We start from the raw sequence: 19,390 nt of genomic DNA on the forward strand, positions 1-19,390 counted from the left end.
ATACTCTGTCTTAATTGCTGAAACTCTCAGTGGCTCAGGTCACAGCTACCTTACAGCTATATATGCCATCTACCAAGTCATCTGCCTTCCCCGGGACACTGTATCCTCATGATCATAGTGGGACAGCTTTTAAAGGAGATCTGGAGAGGAATTTCAGACCTATCTAGACATAGCCTGGTGATTTAGGACACTTTGAGAGGTGGAAAATGCAGATTCAAACTCCCTCCGACCTGAGGATGGCATAGAAACTAGATTCTCCCGCCTTCTGTGCAAGTACCCTAACCACTGGCCTAAAAAAATAAGAGCTCCTTTCTCCTCTGACATCAAGGTCGCTAATCGTGGTTTTTCTGTGAATGACCTTTGAGGAACATGCATGAAAGTTACATGCCTGTGCAGCACCCCAGAGCCATAGAGGAAATTTTGTGAGCGTGCTTAGAAGACAGGTGGAAATACAATGAAAAAGGCAGGTGGAAATACAATGAAAAAGCCACATTATGGCAAAAAATGCCTCTTATGTGGCTACATTTGGATGTGTAAGTAGCAGCTGGATGCCCTTAGGTGAAATAGGATTTGGGCCTGCAAGTCCATCATAGAAATGGATCTATACTCTATTTGCTTGTATGGATTCAATAGTTATAGGAGCCCCAGGATTAAGTAAAATGGATGGATTAAAATCTCACTCTACCCTACTTCATTACATAGTACACAAGACAATTGTGTTTTTAGTATTGTCTCTTTCATATATTGTTTAATAAATACTTTCTCTTCCTCTTTCTCTTCAGCTGCCTTTGGGTTGTTGCAGAGTTGTTCTTTTTATTTTGATGCAAGATCCTTATGACTTTGCTTCAAGACTTTTGGTACTGTCCAGGTTTTGACCTAAGCTGGTAGCCTTATGCTTGTCCGGAATGCTTTGCAGTCAGTGTGTAGGCAATGGGATCAATGTGTTGAAAGTATTTTGTTTCACAAGAATTTTGGGCAGGGTCAAAGTGGTCTGTCATGGCAGTTTTAATGTGCGGGATAGTAGACTGTGATGCTAAGGCTTTAGAGCAAAGGAGTAAATCCTGAATGCTTACTCAGTCTTTCCAAGGCTCCCTTTGCTTTTTTCAGGTTTATGTGAATGAGATTTATTTGTGACTGAAGACATGATAACCCTTCACGGAGGTCATAGGTCTTGTTGTGAAGTGGGGCTTCTAAGTGGGAGGGCATTGTTTTCTTCTTCTTTCCCTGGACTCCACTGGAGGAATGGGCAGCAGCTCGCACTGGTGCCCTACTATTCCTTGTGAAGCTCCAGAGAGAGAAGACAGCTGAAGTTCCTTGGGACAGTGGATGGCTGGGGGAACCCTGCTAGTGCCATTCCGTTGGAGATACGTAATCACAGTGCTAGTTTACTACCAAGCCACATGGCCTAGGGCCTTTTTCATGGGGGGAAAATATGTTTCCACCCCCTTCTAGAAAGGAACAATTCTGGAACAGGCTCAGAGGGTGGAACATTGCAGGGATTTCCTTTCCTTTTCCTGCCTGCACAAGCTATTCTCATAGGAGAGGTTGTAAAGCCCTGAGTAGACTACAGGATTTGGCCCAAAGGAAGGAGCTGGAGCGGGGTTGGGAGGGAGTGGGAGAAGGAGGAGGGGAAAGTTGTGCTAAACCTGTCCAATGCTAACACTAACAAATGGTTGAGTAAATTATATACGGGAAGGTGATTTGCCATTGTTAATGACTTTCTTATTGTTTTTCTAGGACCTACTTCAGGGTCAAAATTAAAAGTTCCTGAACTGAGTATAAATGGCACACAGCACGTCATCCAAGCGGGCCAGGCTTTAAATCTCACGTGCAGGTAACCAGCTGAGTTGGCTTCACATAATTTGGCTGGGTATTCATGCACCTGACACTTCTTTTTTTGGAACTAAAATTGGAAAAAACCCCAGTGTGATGGGGAAAGGTGGGGGGCTAACTTCAATGGCAATTGTTTAGTAGTTCTTTGTTGCTGTTGTTCTTTGTTGTTTCTGTTGTTTTTGGAGAATAAGATAAAAGAGAACCCCAGAAATAGCCTGTTATAATAAAAAATAAAGCTTGGGAACTGGAGCTTTATCATTGTAGCCCAACATAATTGTTTTTGCTTCCTTATCTGTGTTTGCAGGGGGGAAATGGTTCATTCATGGTCCCTGCCTGAAACACTAAGTAAAGACAGCAAAAGGCTGAAAGTAATTAAATATGCCTGTGGAAGGAATGGGAAACAGTTCTGTAGTAGTCTGACCTTGAGCAGAACTCAAGCAAAAGACACTGGATACTATGGCTGCAAATACCCATCCTCAAGTGCTGTAAAAAAGAAGACAGAACCTACGGTCTATATATTTATTAACGGTAAGATTCCAATTTTTTAAAATACTTTGGTGCTTTAATTACAACACAACCCTAAGAGGCCACATGTGCACATCAACTAGGATGCAATGTATAAATGATATATGTGAATGACATTTTCAGCCTCATAAGATTTAGGAAAATGTATGGACTCATTCAAAATCTGCTTGCCCATCATTTGAGAAAACTAATGCTCATATTTTATTTGCAAGAAGAAAGGGAAAAAAAGCCAAATCCAAACTTAGCTCACCTAGGGTGGGTAGAATTTTTTAAGGTGGATTATCTTAAAATGGATCTGAAACATATATGTGAAATAATTAGGGTATCACAAGACTCAGATCAAATGCCATTTAAAAAATGTGATGCTCCTGATTTGCTACTCGGCATAGGTGCTCACTGTTCATTACCATTAAAATATGGCAGGCTTTCAGATAGCTGAAGGATACCAAATGCTGCCTTGTAGTGAATGAAAAAAATACGTTTTCCAGCTCCCAAGGGCAATCTTCTCATTGTGTAGGAAATTAATGTTCAAATTGTTGTCAATTGAAAAATGCAATAGTCTGAAGTTAATTCTTATATCAAACATGGAAAAAAAATCCAGAATCAATGAAATCAAAAGGAAATCAATCTGTATGGAGGAACTTTTGTGTTCAGTGACCAACTATTGCACATTATGTGGGAAATGAAGAAAGTAGGTCAGTTGAGCTATAATAATAGGCATTGCTTGCTGGCCCTCACAACTTTCAGGATGATTACGTTCACCAAAAATAAAATTAAAGCAATGATAAACCCTGCAGATTTTGCAGTGTTAATCTTTCTTGAGTTTTCAGCCCAAAGTGACAAGATTAATGGAGGGTCTCCAGTTCATAGATTTTGAAAACCTGTGCGAGAGAGAATGCACAACTGGAACTTTTCCAAATGATGCGTCTGCCTGTCCTAATACAGCAGCTGTCAGACTAAATCAAGCTTGGTTTGGATTTCCAACATGAAGAATGTGATTAAGGTTGTGTAGAAATTGAACCATTTGGACTACTTACTTACCTCTATAGAAAGCAAGATCTGGGCTCCCTTGTGGTCCATATCCTGCTTTGCTTGGCATGTTTGGGACTGTTCAAGAAACTACATTCAAGAGGCACTCAGTTCCACTTTTACTATAGCTAAATGACCCTGCAGGGTATATTCTCCTTGCCAGAACCAATCTTAGGGGTGGGCAACGTGGGTGTCTTCCCAGGGCATCATGGTTGGGGGGTGAGGGGTGCTAAACACAGACTCACATGTACACACACACATGTGAGCAGCCTACGCTCACAGCAGCATTCTTCCCTGCCCTGTCCTAGCCCAAATGATACCTGCCCCAGGCAGGAGGAGTGGTGTCCTGCCCCAGTGCCATGACAAGGAAGTTTGGCGCCTGTGGCAAATCCTGCAGCCCGCCCTCACCCTGTGCACAGATCCAGGGGGCACATTTCCCTCCATACTTGCCTGGGAATGCACACAGCAGCCGTCCTCATGCCCCTCCAAACGAGCCACTCACAGCTCTGTCCCATGCCCTGCCCCAGCTGGGCAGCACTTGTTGGTGGCCCTTTGCTTTGGCACCCAGGGCAGTCACCCCACTCGCCCCTCCCTTGTTACACCCCTGCCCTCCCCCGCCTCCATCTGCAGCTCAGGAGGAGCCAGGCTTGGCACGTGGGGGCAGGATGGCACGTGTTTCAGTCTACCTGCAGCAGCACTGCTGACTTGGGGGCGGGGGTTGGGGAGCACCAAAATACAAGTTTGTCCAGGGTGCCATTTTCCCTAAGGCCAGCTCTGCCCCTTCCCCAACTATTTACCTATGTGACTTTTATTAACATAATTCAGTGGGCTTCGGGCTATGAAAACATCTATGTAAGAGTAAGGAAAGTAGAAAATTGCTCTTTTATTGACTGATATTTACTGCTGGCCAGCAAAATCTGTAATAGAGTAAGATGGGAGTATTAACCCTTTGCATTCTTGCATCAAATGTGAATTTCTCTTCCCATCTAACATAGACGTATCCAAAGCTTCTCTTTCATTTAGCTACATAAGAAGAGCAAGGGTGGTTGCTCCATTGGCTAAACTAACCTTACACAGAAAACCCATGTGCTAGGGTGGCATGTAGGAGATGACTCTCCTCTCTCTCTAACGCCTCCTACAGGAAAGCATACGAGAGACACTCTTCTGTATTGCTGAATAAACACAAACTGGAGATCAGTCAATTTTTCTACCTCTTTATTGCTTTCTGAACAATATGTTTTTTCCTATCATTTGAAAGAGAATCTAAATTAGACATGCAGGAGCTATGCTAGATTGCGTAGGGATTCAGGTGATTGAACAGAAACAGCAGGTCAGAGAAACAGGGGTCTCTTCAGTTAAAAAAAATTCTTCAGTATGTCAAGTAAAATTTTCAAAGGTGCCTAAATGACTCAGGAGCCTAACTTCTATGGACTTTCAATAACATTTAGGCTTCTTGGGGCTTATGTCATGTTGAAGATGGGTTTTAGGTGAAAATTCTACTCATGACCTTACTTTCTTAGGAAACTCAAAAACGGCATTCATTGTGTAATTCTGTTTTATGCCATAATATCTCTGGCATCAGTTTTCAAAATATGATAATTTCAGAATATGTCTTTTCTATGGTATGTCAGTTTCTTATCAACAATATGCAAGTGATGTCTTTATAAATGAAGGTGAATAATTTTGGCAGACCAATGATTATGGAATAAGCATAACTGTTTGTCCAATGTCTAATGAATGTATTAATTGAAACTGTTATAAACTGGGGAGAAAAATGTACTGAATTTAAGCAAGCTGAGTAAGAAACCTTTAAATGGAATATATATTGACATCTCTACTCATAATCTGTGGTGTTGTGGTGTTATCACTTATAAGGGAAATCATGCTCTTATAGCCTCTTAAACTTAACTCAGTGTGTTTTGGAAACTAGGAGAAATTTATTGATATATTTATAAATCTATTGAATTCAATTTAGAAACAATAAGTAACCTCCACTAAAGTAGCTTTTTACATTTTTAACAAATGTGTTACTTAATTTCTGTGTGCTTGGGAAACAAATGGTTTTTAAAATGAAGATCACTACAAGTTTTGTATTGTTTCCAGTGGCAGGACATTGTGACAGTCAGTTTCTCATATTAGCTGCATGGGGATCACTAAGGTGTCTCTTTCCCATATTTTATCGTGCTATATAGGAGAATAAATAATTGCTATTTACAAACATAGAATCTGAATCAGGAAAGTTGATATCGTTTGTACAGGAAGCTATCACTTATTGCTTTAAAAATGTTGTTTGCTTCTGTGATTAGAAGCAAGGGTAGGCCTACATGTTTATTAATGAGCCTTTGCTATTGCACATTAAGTTTAGTATCTCTGAGATACTAGATAAAGGTACAGTAGCTGCCATATGTATAGTAGGAAAGGAGAATGGTTTTTTTGTGACCCTTAATGTTCAATAGACTAGTTCTACTGTGCATTAGCACATTAGGACGGTTTTTGCCGTGACACTCTAATGCGCAGTAACGCGCCCACTGAATATCAACTGGATAGGAAATAAACTGTGGAAGAAATCAAACTTAAACTCATTAAGAAAATATTATATAGAAAGAAATGAAGTACAGGTCTTTTTTCCTGTCAGGTAATGAAAATTCTTGTAGGGTCTCTGAAAACTCCATTTGCATACCTTACACTTAGCCCTTTCAGTCCCCATCCTTTAGAAAAGGCAGCTTTATTAAGTTTTTCTCCAAAGCTAGTCAATACATCCACTTCTCTTTCAGCTGGAGAGGTCACTACTGTGTTGTACTGGGGAGTTTAGTGTACAATCTGTGGAGTATTAATGCTGGGTGCAGACAACCCAGGAATTGAGACTTGAGGCATGGGGAACAAATGCTCTTAAGAGCCTTGGATTTAGTTGTAATTCACTACAACACTGGATCATGTGGTACTAAGACTCACAGAACACAAGCCTTGGAAAAGGAAGAACATTTTAAATGTTCCTTTCCAGGATGTGAAACTCAGCAGTGCTTTTACTTATTTGATCATGAGGCCAAGCCCAGCTTTTCATTTTTGCCCTACTTCCCCATCTTACCTACAGGGTTTAACTGACCACACAATCTTTAATGAGATACTGGTATTACTCACAGGAATAAGGCATGCAGGGTTTTCTGCATGTAAAGGTATCATGCTAATAGGATGAAGCAATGTAAAAAACATGTCAAATGAGCTGCATTCCAGGCAGCTCTTTTGCCTGGTTGGTTTTGTGTAGAAGGGTTCTCCCCATGCCTGTAGCTTGCAGGTATCTTTTTCCTGGGTACAAACTCTGCCTGTTGCTCCAGGCTAATCTTTCTCTGTGCTGCAGCTCATTTGTTTTCTTTCAAACCAATAACAAGGTTACTCTGGTGTTTTAACCTCACCTCTCTTTGCAGGAATTCAAACAAATGCTGATCCAAGTTGAAAGGTTGTAATTTTCCCTGATGAATGTAGAGTTAGCTTGTTAATAAAGCATGATCGTGTTTTAATTATGGCAAAATAGAGACTTTTCTTCTACAAATGGATACAATTTCACATGGGGAAATGTAGCCAGTTTCACAGCCAGATGATCATTTCTTGATTACAGCAGCTACAGGGTAATGTTTGACCATTGGCAACTGCTATTTCATTCTTATAAATCTGATAATGTATTTGAGAGGACCCTGCTAAACCTTGATGGCTGGGTCAGCAATGAGAATTATTCTGTGCAGCTCTTTATCAATGCCCAACTCTCACTCTTTGCAAACATTCCCAGTGTGCATATGTTTTGCTCTTCCTGGTACTATTCCCTGGAAGATGAGATATTCCTTAGCCATCCCAGCAAGCATCCCACTTAAAATAATCTGGGTCTCAGAACTTGAAGATGAAGCAGCTAAACCAAGGTTTTAGAACAGTACAACTTAAACAGATCCATAACACCTACAATGTCAAAAAGTTCTGCCAATTTTGATTACTTAGTTTATGATGCCTGGATATCTCAAGCTGAAAAATAAAAAATAACAAAGCTTTCAGTAGTAATGTACATTTAAAAATTCAAGCCTTTGAACTTTCAAAATGTTTGTCCTTTGGGGCTGCATCCAGATGTGCATGGATGTTTGGTTCCCTGGGGACAACTAGCAGTGGTACACCTTGTGCCACTGCTGCTTGTCCCCAAGGAATGCCAGTGCCACTCATGCTCTGGCATGTGACAAGTTGCCCTGGTTGGGATAAGGGATGTGGGGGCCAGCCCAGTGCCTTATGTGGCGTCCTGGGTGCCTTGCAGGGCTGTAGCCACGTAGCTTCTGCTGCATGGAGCCTGGCTGGCAGTGGACTGTGGCTCTGGCTGGCCAGGCTCTGGCTTTGGGTGGCACATGCTGCCGCTGCACATGCCATTCTGCTTTATTTCAGCAGGTTTTTTTTACCCCCAGATAACTGCGCTGCTCCCTTGCAGCATGGAGAACAATGGAACATGTGGTATGTGGCGCTGCAGAAGTGTCTGCTGTGCTGCATGCCGCATGGCCATGCTCATCTGGACATGGCCTGGGAGTGCATTTTGAATTGCTTGAAGTAGACTGTGCAAGTCCTTGGGATGTGGAAGTCCCATTGACATCACTGGGAGTTCCAGTTGACAGCTTTCTGCATCCGGCCTTGCCGTTAAAATGAATTAAAGCTCCGACTTGAATGGATTTAGTTGCAATACTACACAATATTATGCCTCAGAACAGGAAGAGGATCTAAAAACAATTCCCTGGAAACTGGTTTTAAAGTTCAGAAGCAGCAATGTCAGAAAAATTCAGCTGATGAAGGTTTGGCTTAAAATAAAAAAATACTCTGAAAGTCAACAAAATATTTGGCTGGGTTTTTTTTAAATTAAGTAACAACCTGGCAATGGAATAATCTGTCCTAATATCCGCAGTCTGGGTTGTTTTCTATCTTTCTTATCCTTGTCATGACCTGTCTTTGCTATTTGGCACAGTGTTATCATAGGAGCAGCATTTCTGGCTAGCAGATCATCCCACTAAGTCATATTATACTGATGTTATTAAATGAAAACTAGCTGAAACCAAACTAGGCTACAGCTATTTGCAGTAGGTGAACACATTTTTCATGCATAAAAAAGTTCCTGTTACAAAACAGAGACCAGGGAAAATACTGAAATAAATAACATATAATTTCTATTTCTGCAGATGGAGGTACTTAACACTTCTCATAGTGAATAATTCCACTGGATGTGCCACCACGTGTACAGTTAAGCATGTGCAGTATCAGGGATTTAGATTTCAAGGTCTTTAAAATCAGTGACTGTCTTTTCATCATTGTCTATACAGTGGTTCACACAATGGGGCCCTGATCTTTGACTGCAGCCTCTATACATCACCACATTGATGATGATAATGTGCAAAGTAATAACACATTAGAATAATAAATAGCAAATTCCAGAAATCAGTTATGGGATGGCATTTGTGAGAATGAGTACCTAAAGCTACCTGAAACTGTTCTAGCAATAACTTTCCAAACTGTCACTAGTTGCCTTGACTATTGTGAGTGAAAATATTTTCTCTTAAGAATGCTATAACATCATCCCCTTGGCAAATTTATCAAAATGAAACTGTCCTAAAGTTCTGCTAGCAGGACTTTGTATCTTCATTTTGCATATTTATTCACCCCCCTCTGCACTGTTTTGCTTGTCAAAATTATTTTTGCCCTGAATTTGAGATTGTTAATTTGCATATCAATACCATTCATTCTTCATTGTTTAGAAGTTATTATCCCTGGTACAGCATTTCTTCATAGACTAAGAAGTGAGACAAGGAGTGTAGAGTTTTCTGGATAGAATTAGTTTAACAACTTAAGGCCAAGTTCTGCCCCTAGGTGTTCACAGTCCACTTTTATTGTACCAGACTCACCTTTTAGTAGTACCAGAGAAAGTCAAGTGACTTCATTGTATAGGTGAGAGTGGGATTAATGGGGTTGCATTATATAACAGAAATTTGAAATTAGTCCACTTACCTTAATCAAGTTACATATCTCGAAGAACACAATTTAAATGTCCTTGTAAGTGGGAGAAGATGAATGCCCTGAACATAGGGAAATCTTTTCTGTGGAGGCTAAGCTGCCTTGGTGATGAGCCCAATATAAAAATAAATATCCTGACCCTACTGATCAGTGGCCAGACTTCCATAGACTTCAATGACTCTTTCATCCATGGACTTCGCTTCTGACATTTTAATTTGTTTGTTCTGATTTGCAGTTAAAGAATTTATGTATAAAAATGAGGCTACTTGCTCATTTTTGGGAAGATGTGTGTAAGCTAATCAAATTGCTTGTGCAAGATATATAAATAGCACAGATTGGTTACTGATATCAGACTTGATATTTTCCTGAATTAAGTCTTTTACATATTTAAATGTGGCTGCTAACCAACTGAATAAAATAGTTGCTATATATGTTCACAGACAATGTAGGAAATGACCTTTGTGGGTTTTGTGACTGAATATTTTCTGTGGTTTCATGTTGATCATGAGTGAAAAATATTGAGAGTAACATAGCTAAAACCTAGTACAGAGTCACTAGCCGCAGACACAATTATTTTTCTAAAATACGCTGTTCAGAATGTAGGAACCTTTATCGTATGTAAATATTCAGGTTTTATTTTTTTCTTTAGTTGCAGAGTGTTGTACAGGAAAGAATAAACACAATAATTCACTGCAGAACTTAAATGTTTAAAACCAAAGCAACTTAGCATATCTATCTTCAGCAGAGCTGAAAATCCTCTTCTATAAAGATAAAATATTGTGTTCAAAGTCAAAAACAGATCCTGCCATATTCTGTTAAGGGCCTGATTCACTACTGGTTTTCTCGGATTTTAAATATAACCAGGGATCCTGGTTTTCTCTGATGAAAAATATCCCCAATTTTCAGTTAAGAAAAAGTAACCTCAACTCCACATTTTCTGTGATTTAAAATGAAATACCACTCATAGAAAAATGTGGATTGGGATTACTATTTTTAAATGAAAATTGGGGATTTTTTTCACCAGAAAAAACCAGGATCCCTGCATACGTAACATAAAACTACACTAGCATAGCATTGGAATGGTGAATCAACCTCAAAAGGTGGAGTTGGCTCAAAAAACCAGGGGCAGGAAGTCAGGTAATTTTAGTTGCATTCCTAGTCCTAGCCAACTGATTAAGGAAGACTGGCATTTACATCATCTCAGGAAAGAATTATTTTTCTCCAGTGATCAGAAGGGAAACATAGCAGTAACTGCTAGCCATAGGTAGCTGTCAGCAGTGGAGGAAGAGGAGAGAGAAGGGAACAAAAAGTATTGTGTGGGGCAGAAAAGTTCTGTGCCATGAATGAAATTGTGCAGGTGATGGCTATGGCCTATCTTTGCCAAGAAAGAACCAGCACCAGCTCCTAGTTCTGGAGTAATGACTGTATCCCCTTATGAGCAGTAAGAAGGAAGGAGAATAAAATCAAAAGGAGTCAGGAAAAGCCTCCAAAGTAATTATGAAAACAAAACTGCACTAGGAAGCATGATGCATATTCCTTTTAATCAAAAGCAGGAAGACATTTGGAGCACTTGGGGACATATATTGCCCTCGCTCTGTGGCGGAACTCCCTAGTGATGTCAATGGGAATTCTGCGTGAGAATTGAGACGTAGGGATAAATGACTTTTTATGTCTAAATGCCATACTGCGCAACTGTAATTCAGATATATAGAGGAAGAGCTGCTTCCAATGTAATGACTGGACTGAGTCAAGCAACCTTATGAAAGAGATTTTAATGCTTGACTGTTTCCTCCAGTGTGAATGGTAGCATGCACGTCATTTAGAATAAAAGAAAAAAAACGTTGTTTGCATTTTAGACTGGTTTCCTGTCACCTCATTTAGATGGGCAGGGGTCCCCTGAGTCTAAGACATCTCAGCCCCACTCCTGCAATGTTGGCATCAGTTAGTGGTGACACTCTGTCTGCAGACAGTACCGGTAGTCTTCAGAGCAGCTCTTCCTCACACTTGTCATGATATAATGATCACCAGGTTATGATACAGGAAACCACTCTGCAAAGTTTGCTGGCTTTGGAAAGCAGCTCTTAATTTTGTGTCAAGGATGAATGAGCCTTAGGGGAGTAGTAAGTCTGTTAACTTTGCTGATGTTAAAGGGCTAATGACCTCTTCCATAACTGGAGCTCTTGCAAAACAAAAATGTTTCTTTAAAGTACTGCAAGCAGGTTCATTCTTAGTCTTCTCTTGAATCCTATTGTAAAGGAAACATTAGACTAAGAAATCCATAGGGTATTTTTATTACACGTGCATCCTCTATTACTCATAAGTTCCTTTTACAAGCTCAATCGTTTTTAAACTAATGAAGTATTGTGATGCATTTACCTGTAAATGCTTTTGTGACAATTTCATTTTATCTATCAAACCTCCACAAACTTTGTGTTTTCCCCTTTACGTTGGGGTAAATTTTAAGGTAACTCTTAACTTCTAATTTTCTCCAGTAGAAATAAGAGTAGAATTTGCCTCCCCCCCTACTAAACACCTAAGATATACTTTTATTGCATAGCTTAATGAGAAATCAGGACTGTAAGGCTCCACTTTTTATTACAACATGCTGTTAACTGAAAGGGAAGCAAAAGGAATGTATTTAAACAGGATCTGTTTATGAATGCAGATAACCTCCCTCTTTACAATGAGTCAAACCAACTTTTCAGATCAGAACCAAGACAGGATTTGTATCCACAATTTGTAGTTTGAGTCTATTTCTATTAATGAAAGCAAACAATAAAACATTTGCAAAAGTAGCAATAATGTTCCTTTTCCCCCAAATATGAGCTTTTTATGTCAGTGTCCTTTGACAAAAAGATGATTGTTTAAGGGTACAATAAATTGTACTCTCAAGACCTCATTCTTGAGTTAAATGAAATAAAAGTTTCTTTAGCATTTGGACTTGTTGCTTACACAGGAGACATGTAAGTGTTGTAGAAGTGGAAGGAAAGAAATGGTTACTGCTGACTAATCCATATTCCAAGAGTACTTCCATATCTGTCTGAATGATCATATTAAGATCCCAATGCTAGGGCTTCTGAAATTTGGTATGGGTTTGCCACTTACTCTCAGAGGAGTAGAAGAAGATTTTAGAAAGTGGTGTCCCTTGATAAGTGGCTTCTAGATCCAACTAAGCTAATTACTTCTCCCAGTGCTAGCAAAGAATAAATGAATGGAAACACACTTTTTAATTTATGTTCTAACCCTATATGAAAAACAATAACCAGAAAAATATCTGTTGGAGCCTATCTATGTATGAAAGATAATGCCAACTCTTCATATAAAGAAATGCTCTGTAGTGATTATAAATGGATGATAAATGTATCTTTCAACAATACCCAAATAATGTTTTACCAGACCTGTTTAAATGAGATGTGGTCCCCTGGTAAGCGTTTTCCATAGATACTTTAGATAAATGAGTAGAGTCTTCTAGTTGTTGTAGTAATCTGTATGTAGATCCTGTTTAAATTTTCTTTCAATTTTTTCGTAGCATTTTAATGTTTAATGTTTAACTGCTTCTTTTTATCCTTCTTATGTAGATACAGGAAGTCCATTTGTAGAGCTGCACAGTGACATACCTAAAATTATACACATGATTGATGGAAGAGAGATGATCATACCATGCAGAGTCACAGCTCCAGACACTGCTGTTACTTTAAAGAAGGTACTCTAATTTGTGTATATGTCTGAAAGTGCTACGGCTTATATGTACTATATTTACTTGAATACAAGACAAGATTTTTTGCCCAATCAGAGCGCCTCATCTTACAATTGTATACAACAAAACCTAATTAAATACATTATGTATCATTATACTGTTGCCAAAAGCAGCATGGGCTCAGTAATGGAAACTAACTAAAGTTGTTTAAGTAAAGCCAACACTGAGCATGACTATAAAGCATGGGAGAGCCAGAACCAGGCCTGACACCCTCCTCTTGGTGCCAAAAATGGATTTGATCCTAGCCAAAAAGCCCAAGATGTTGATTAGAACTTGTTGTTGTTGCTCTTAAAATGGGATTGGGGTTGTTCTTAAGGAGGGAACAAGCACCGGGTCTGGAAGTACTGCAATATCTGGCCAGCACTCGGAGAGGCTGGAGCAAGTTCTAGCACTCTCTCCTGGCACCAAAACACTGAGAACCTGCCACACAAATAGGATAATGCAGCCGATCTATTTATTTATTTCCCTCGCTTTATACTGCTCATGTGTTCTTGGAAAACGGCACATAACTCGAATTTGCATAAAGGGAACTCACTTTACAATGTAACAAATAGGGATATGTTCCAAGACCTTGCTTTTACTGACCACCAGACCCATTTCTACCACTTATACTAGACAATTTTGGTACTCACAAACAGCAGACAATACACACAAACACAGGGCACTATCATATTGGAGATGGCAACTACAGAAACACGTGTCACAGACAATGAGTGAGGAGCACAGATCAACACGGGAGACTGTTTTGGTACGTGTCACTCCTACAATGCATCACACAAAGCAGCTGACTGAGCTTCCACCACACTGATCGCGTAAGAGTGAATTTACTTCGCATATAATTAATTTTGGGTATAAGAAGGGTCATTGCATAAGAGGAAATTCACATTTTTTTAAAGAATGTGAATTTTATATAAGCGAGGGAAATATATATTTAAAAAAAAAATATATACACATCATCTAGCATAAAACTTTCCATCACACACCTTAAAACCACATTAAGAAACCATGCACCTGTTACAATAAACACACTCACTCCCCTGCGCACCCACCCGCTGCCTTTTCACATGCACAGAACCCGCATGAAGGGAGAGAAACCTGTATATGGTAGAGTCCATTGAGTGCAATCCTACTCAGTGCTGACTCTTTTAAAAGTCATTGTGAGCTACAACATGGTACATATTGCAACTTCCTCTTCACTCCCACTGAGCTCCACTTTTCCTTCCCATTTCCAGTGATTCCTATTTCTTCAGCAGCCTTAAATGTCTGGCAAACATTACCAAACAGTTCACCCAGAATCCCCTTGTTGACCCCTCTCTCACCCTGTCACATATATGATTAGCGTGGCCCTGCCCTCCATGAGGTGAAGCCGGACCAAGTTGTCCTGTACCTTATATAAATTTTTGGAGCATTCTAGGACTCATGACAAGAACACCCAGTTCCAGTCATGAGTGAGAGACTAATTAGCACATAAATCCCTTGTGGGGAGGTATCTGGAGTACACATGCCTACTGAGTAGTGGACTGAGTGTTGAGCTGTGGACTTACTTGAAATGTTTTTGACTTCTGGTGCCAGCCCCATGAACCATATGGTTAATCATGAGCCTTTGGGTTTTGGACTAATATCATGCATAGTGGGCACATCTACATGAGATGCTGACTGCTCAATAGCCCAGTACTACTGCACAATAGCATCACGTGGCAAAAACCATGATGCAATGCTACTGTGCAGTAGTAACGGGGTACTATGCATTAGCATCACAAAAAAAGGCATTTGCTGCTGCTACTGCACAGTAACTCAGGTTACTGCACATTTATTTAGAACTTGTTTATATACATGATAAACAAGCACTAAATAAATGTGTAGTAAACACTGCACAGTAGTATCTTGTGTAGATGCACCCAGTTTGTACTGTATGTAAGTAGATATCAAAGTGCTGTTTAAAAGTATGTTTATGGAGTACCTGTGCTAAAAGTTACAGCAGTTTCAAGAAAGGTAAAATACATCAATTCTAGATGAACTAAATCTGTAGGTACTGTGTGCAAATTTCTATAGCTATGTTTATTTTGAAGTCAGTGTTCTAAATTTGCTCCTTATTTCCATGTGGTCAGGGAGAGCAGGGTCTGACAGTAAGGAAGGGGTGGGCGGTGGGGAAGGGTCTACAGAGGGAAGAAATTGAGGGGAGGCAGAGGGCCATGGGGCTACATCTATTTTCCCTGCTGTAGCAGTGGGATAGGGACAAATTCAAGGTAAACACACAATAATTTGGTTCTATACCTGGAAAATTATAACTGATTTATAAATTTTCTATACATAGAATCTAATTATTGGGGGAGTATCTTATAATCAGGCTTGTCTTATATTAAAGTAAATATTGTAATATATGTGTATGTGTACACACATTTATATATACATGACATTGTTCCTTTTTTTGAAAATATTTTTATGATTCTGAAATGTTCCAGGAATTTAGGAAAACTTAAGCTTTTTTGTTAAATGATAAACACTGCCCCGTATACCACTGCTGCTACAGGCACCACATTGTTATGTCTCTGGGGTGCACTACCCACATCTGTACTCTGGGGTGGATCTTTATATTTTGCATAAAGATTTATGCTAAAGTTGAATGGGAACATTTTAAAAAATACTAATAGGATAGAAAAAGTTTTCCCTACTCATCTCTATATATTCTCAAGGAAACTATCAGAATGCATCAAATAACCTCCTAGGTATCAGAAGGAGAACAGTACTTTGTTATGTCTCTCTAGTTTAGCTTAATTAGAAGAGAGCATTCACAGAACAGAGTTGTATAAATGGAGGTATAACAACCGGGTTCTGTGCTCTGGGCAGCAGGGGCAGCAGTTGTCATTCTTGGGCCCTCTTTTTAAATGGGTGTATGGGGCTGGTGCCTCAGTTATGCAGTCAGAGTTTCAATACTATATATAGGCTGAAGTGAATGAAGTGAGCTCCATACATGGAAGGACAAATGATCAGCATTGTTATGGGGGAAAAGGTTAACACTCTTTGGGGAAAATAGCAAGAAACAGTAAAATAGGATGCAAAAAAACCTGAGAAACTGTTCAATTAGCGTATATTGGGTCAAGTTTTCATTTGCTCTGAATCATCATAGATCAACTAGCTTCAGGGATCCATTGCCTAGTCTCATTTACACTGGGATGTGATCCTGGTGTTTTAAGTCAGGGGTTAGAAAACCATGATGGGTCTACGGAATATTTGCTGGGAGTAGGGTACTGACTTTTCTTCTTGTTTCTAGCTACTGAACGATATGAAAGGAAGTCAAAAGTAGACAGAATGTAACTGCTTTATTCTAAAATTACGTGCAAAATTTAATCTATACATCATGTTGTGAACCCACTATATTTTGAAGAACTTGTGGAATGTCCTGTACGTTTCCCTGAATTAGGTGTACTGATACAGTGCCTGATGTCTATAAACAACTAAAGATTAACTAATATCTAATGCTGTTATTTGTAAGTTTACATGAGTTATGATGTTTGATATGGATGTAGTTTTATACTCTTGTATGATAACCAGTCAAAGAGGGTGATGAGACTTCCAGAGGATGTTCACGCCTAGAAGATCAAAGCTCAAATGGTTTGGAGACGTAAACACTGAAATTTTATATTTGCATAGCTATGCATATTGTGTTCCAATGCAGGCAGGGAGGCAGGGGAAATACTTTTTTTAAGGGAAATCTTTTAACAAAATAGTATTTGATTAGAACTGGAAGAATGGACTAGTAATCTTTGTCTGAAAGGATATAAATAATCTTCCAGTCATAAGTGGGTCAGTAAAGAAGTCTGACTGGTCAAGTGAGTATGCATTAGAGGGCAGGAGTTCATATGTATAACATTTGAGCTCCAAGAACTCTACAGAAGGATGGAATTGACTGAATGAAGACAAGTACTTAAGCCTGGCCATAAGAGCCAGAGTTGGTCTGCAGTTTGTTCTTGGGCATAGGGAATGGCTTGAGGCCCTCAGCCAGCAAGCTGAGTAAAGTACACAGGAGAACCTCCAGGATGTCCTGGCCAGAAGCTCAGAGGCAGAAGCTGCTTTCTAACCTGTTGAGCTGGGTAGGAGCTGTAAGCTTAGGTTTAAGATGCAGGGTAAGGTTAGATTGTTGTTTTGATATTTCCCCTTGTTTATTTTTTTCTTATATATCTGTCTGTATCTATGGATACTGATTTCTTATGTTTACTTCTGTTTTTATAAGAACTCTTCCAGCTATCTTTTATAACTTACGTATTTTCAGGGTAAGAGTGATTTCAGACCATATAGTTAGGCCTCTTCTCTAGAAGTGGGGATTTATCTTTTCTGAGTGCATAATTGGACAAGGGTGTGATTCTTCTAGCTGGCAGAATCTCCTCTGCTGTGAGGTGGCCAGACCTGGGATGGACAGGTGATGCGGAGGTGCCGCAGGCCCTAGAACATCTCCGCTGGTTCTCAGCAGTCAAGCAGCAAATGGCCGAGAGAAGCTTGAGGCAGAAGGGCACCCCTGGAGGTGTGATAACACCCCAGGACAGTGTCTAAAAGGTGCCCCAGCCAGAGCTGAGGCCAGGGTGTCAGGCACAATGGAAAGAATTTTGATGCCAAATCACAATTCTGTCGTACAATGTGAACTGGAGATGGACTACACAGAAATGAATGAATGGAGCACTGGCTGTGGCTGCAGTGTGTATGTTGTAAAGTGGGAGTCTAGGATTTATATTTTGGAAGTTGAGGAGTCAAAAACACATTGGATTTTAAACCTCAATGTATTTAATGTACCAATGCTTTCTTACTATCTTTGAATACCCACTGCACTTGTAGCTGGAATTTGTGGTGCAGGAATCATATAGTCATGTACCACTAGAAGCAGATCTACCACTATTTTTAAGGGAACAAAGTTCTAACCAAAGGATTTGGTTACGTGTAAGTTTTGCATTCCAGGGATGCAATGTCTCCCTAATTCATGCCAGAAATTCCTGGATTATGTAAACTACAATTCCTTAGACCATTGTAGTGGTTTATTTGTCATTCTGTGAAACCCCATGTGCAAGGACTACAGCAATCTTTTGTTCCCATAGCAATTAAGAGAGATTTTAAATGCATTTCACAACTTCAAGTACTACTTCTGGATAGCTGGTAAAACCAACATTTTGTATTATTATTTAGCAATAAAGGAAGAAGTCTGTGTTCCCATACTGTGAACCTTTTAATTAGAAAAGCATTATAGAGACATTAGTTCTGTATCCTATATTGCCAGGAAGTCAAAGGATAGCTTCTTAGTCATAGTGGTATCATCTATGAGAGTCCTCCCTGTGTGAATGGGTTCAGTCCTGAAGACACGTGAATACCATCCACAGCACTTTGTTCCTTTTAATATTGTTACAGTTTAGTTTCAAGGATGACAAAGATTCAACTGCAGCTTTACTTCAATTCTTTTGAAATGGTGTGTTGCTCTAACCTTGAGTTAGTGTGGCGCAGTGGATACGTATTGGACAAGATGGTATCCATACCCAAAAAAGAAGGAGCCTTCAGAATCAGTAATAGGAAGAACTTTTTACTTCTTAGGTCCTTGATTTACACACCGACCAGATCTATAGCTTCTAAAGGGGGTCATTTAAAGCTACCATTCCTTGCATGCTCCAAGGGCCTTATGGCTAAAGGCAATCAAAACTTGGGGGCCTCCAAACCCCAAACCTCCAGGCGTGGGCCTGGAAGTAGGATGCCTGCCAAAGGTTTTGGAAACATCTGAAGCCCCGGGTGCGGGTGAAGGATGTTTGCCAGTAGTAGGGCCACTTACGGTTCTGGACACTTGGATTTGGAATTAGTTTTGGCTAAGTTGGCTGTGGATACAAATTTTATATATCTTTTGGTGATTTTGATGGGGAGCACAGAGTTCAAACAGGTACCACAGCAGCTGTAATATACATTTCCCGCCCCTCTTCCTCTTAGCTTGATTTACCATCACCATTTATATATCAGTGTTTTGGTTTCCATTTCTGTTCTTCTTTTCCTCTCTTCTTGCAGAGAAAGCCAGCAGTGGTATTAGAACACAGGGATAACCACACTTGATAATAAAAAGAAAAACTTATAGCTGTATGTAGAATTATGACCAGAAAGATTTGATTGCTTTAGCTTATGAATGCCTACCTCACTCTTATAGTTTCATAGTAGCTAGAGTCGGAAGGGACCTGAGCAGATCATCTAGTCCGACCCCCTGCC

General features: G+C 39.8%; 1 protein-coding gene across 1 annotated transcript in view; it reads left to right on the plus strand.

Annotated features, from left to right (window-relative positions):
• The window catches only part of FLT1 (fms related tyrosine kinase 1), a 161,859-nt gene that overhangs the window by 40,017 nt on the left and 102,452 nt on the right, over positions 1–19,390 (plus strand). The window contains exons 3-7 of the mRNA XM_019528523.1: positions 174–177; positions 464–467; positions 1,738–1,834; positions 2,138–2,361; positions 12,987–13,111. Of these exons, the coding sequence (XP_019384068.1) occupies positions 174–177; positions 464–467; positions 1,738–1,834; positions 2,138–2,361; positions 12,987–13,111 (454 nt within the window). The remainder of the gene's footprint in view (positions 1–173; positions 178–463; positions 468–1,737; positions 1,835–2,137; positions 2,362–12,986; positions 13,112–19,390) is intronic.

This window comes from Crocodylus porosus, unplaced genomic scaffold (genome assembly GCF_001723895.1).
Source record: "Crocodylus porosus isolate Cpor-Errol unplaced genomic scaffold, CroPor_comp1, whole genome shotgun sequence".
Lineage (NCBI taxonomy): Eukaryota > Metazoa > Chordata > Crocodylia > Crocodylidae > Crocodylus > Crocodylus porosus.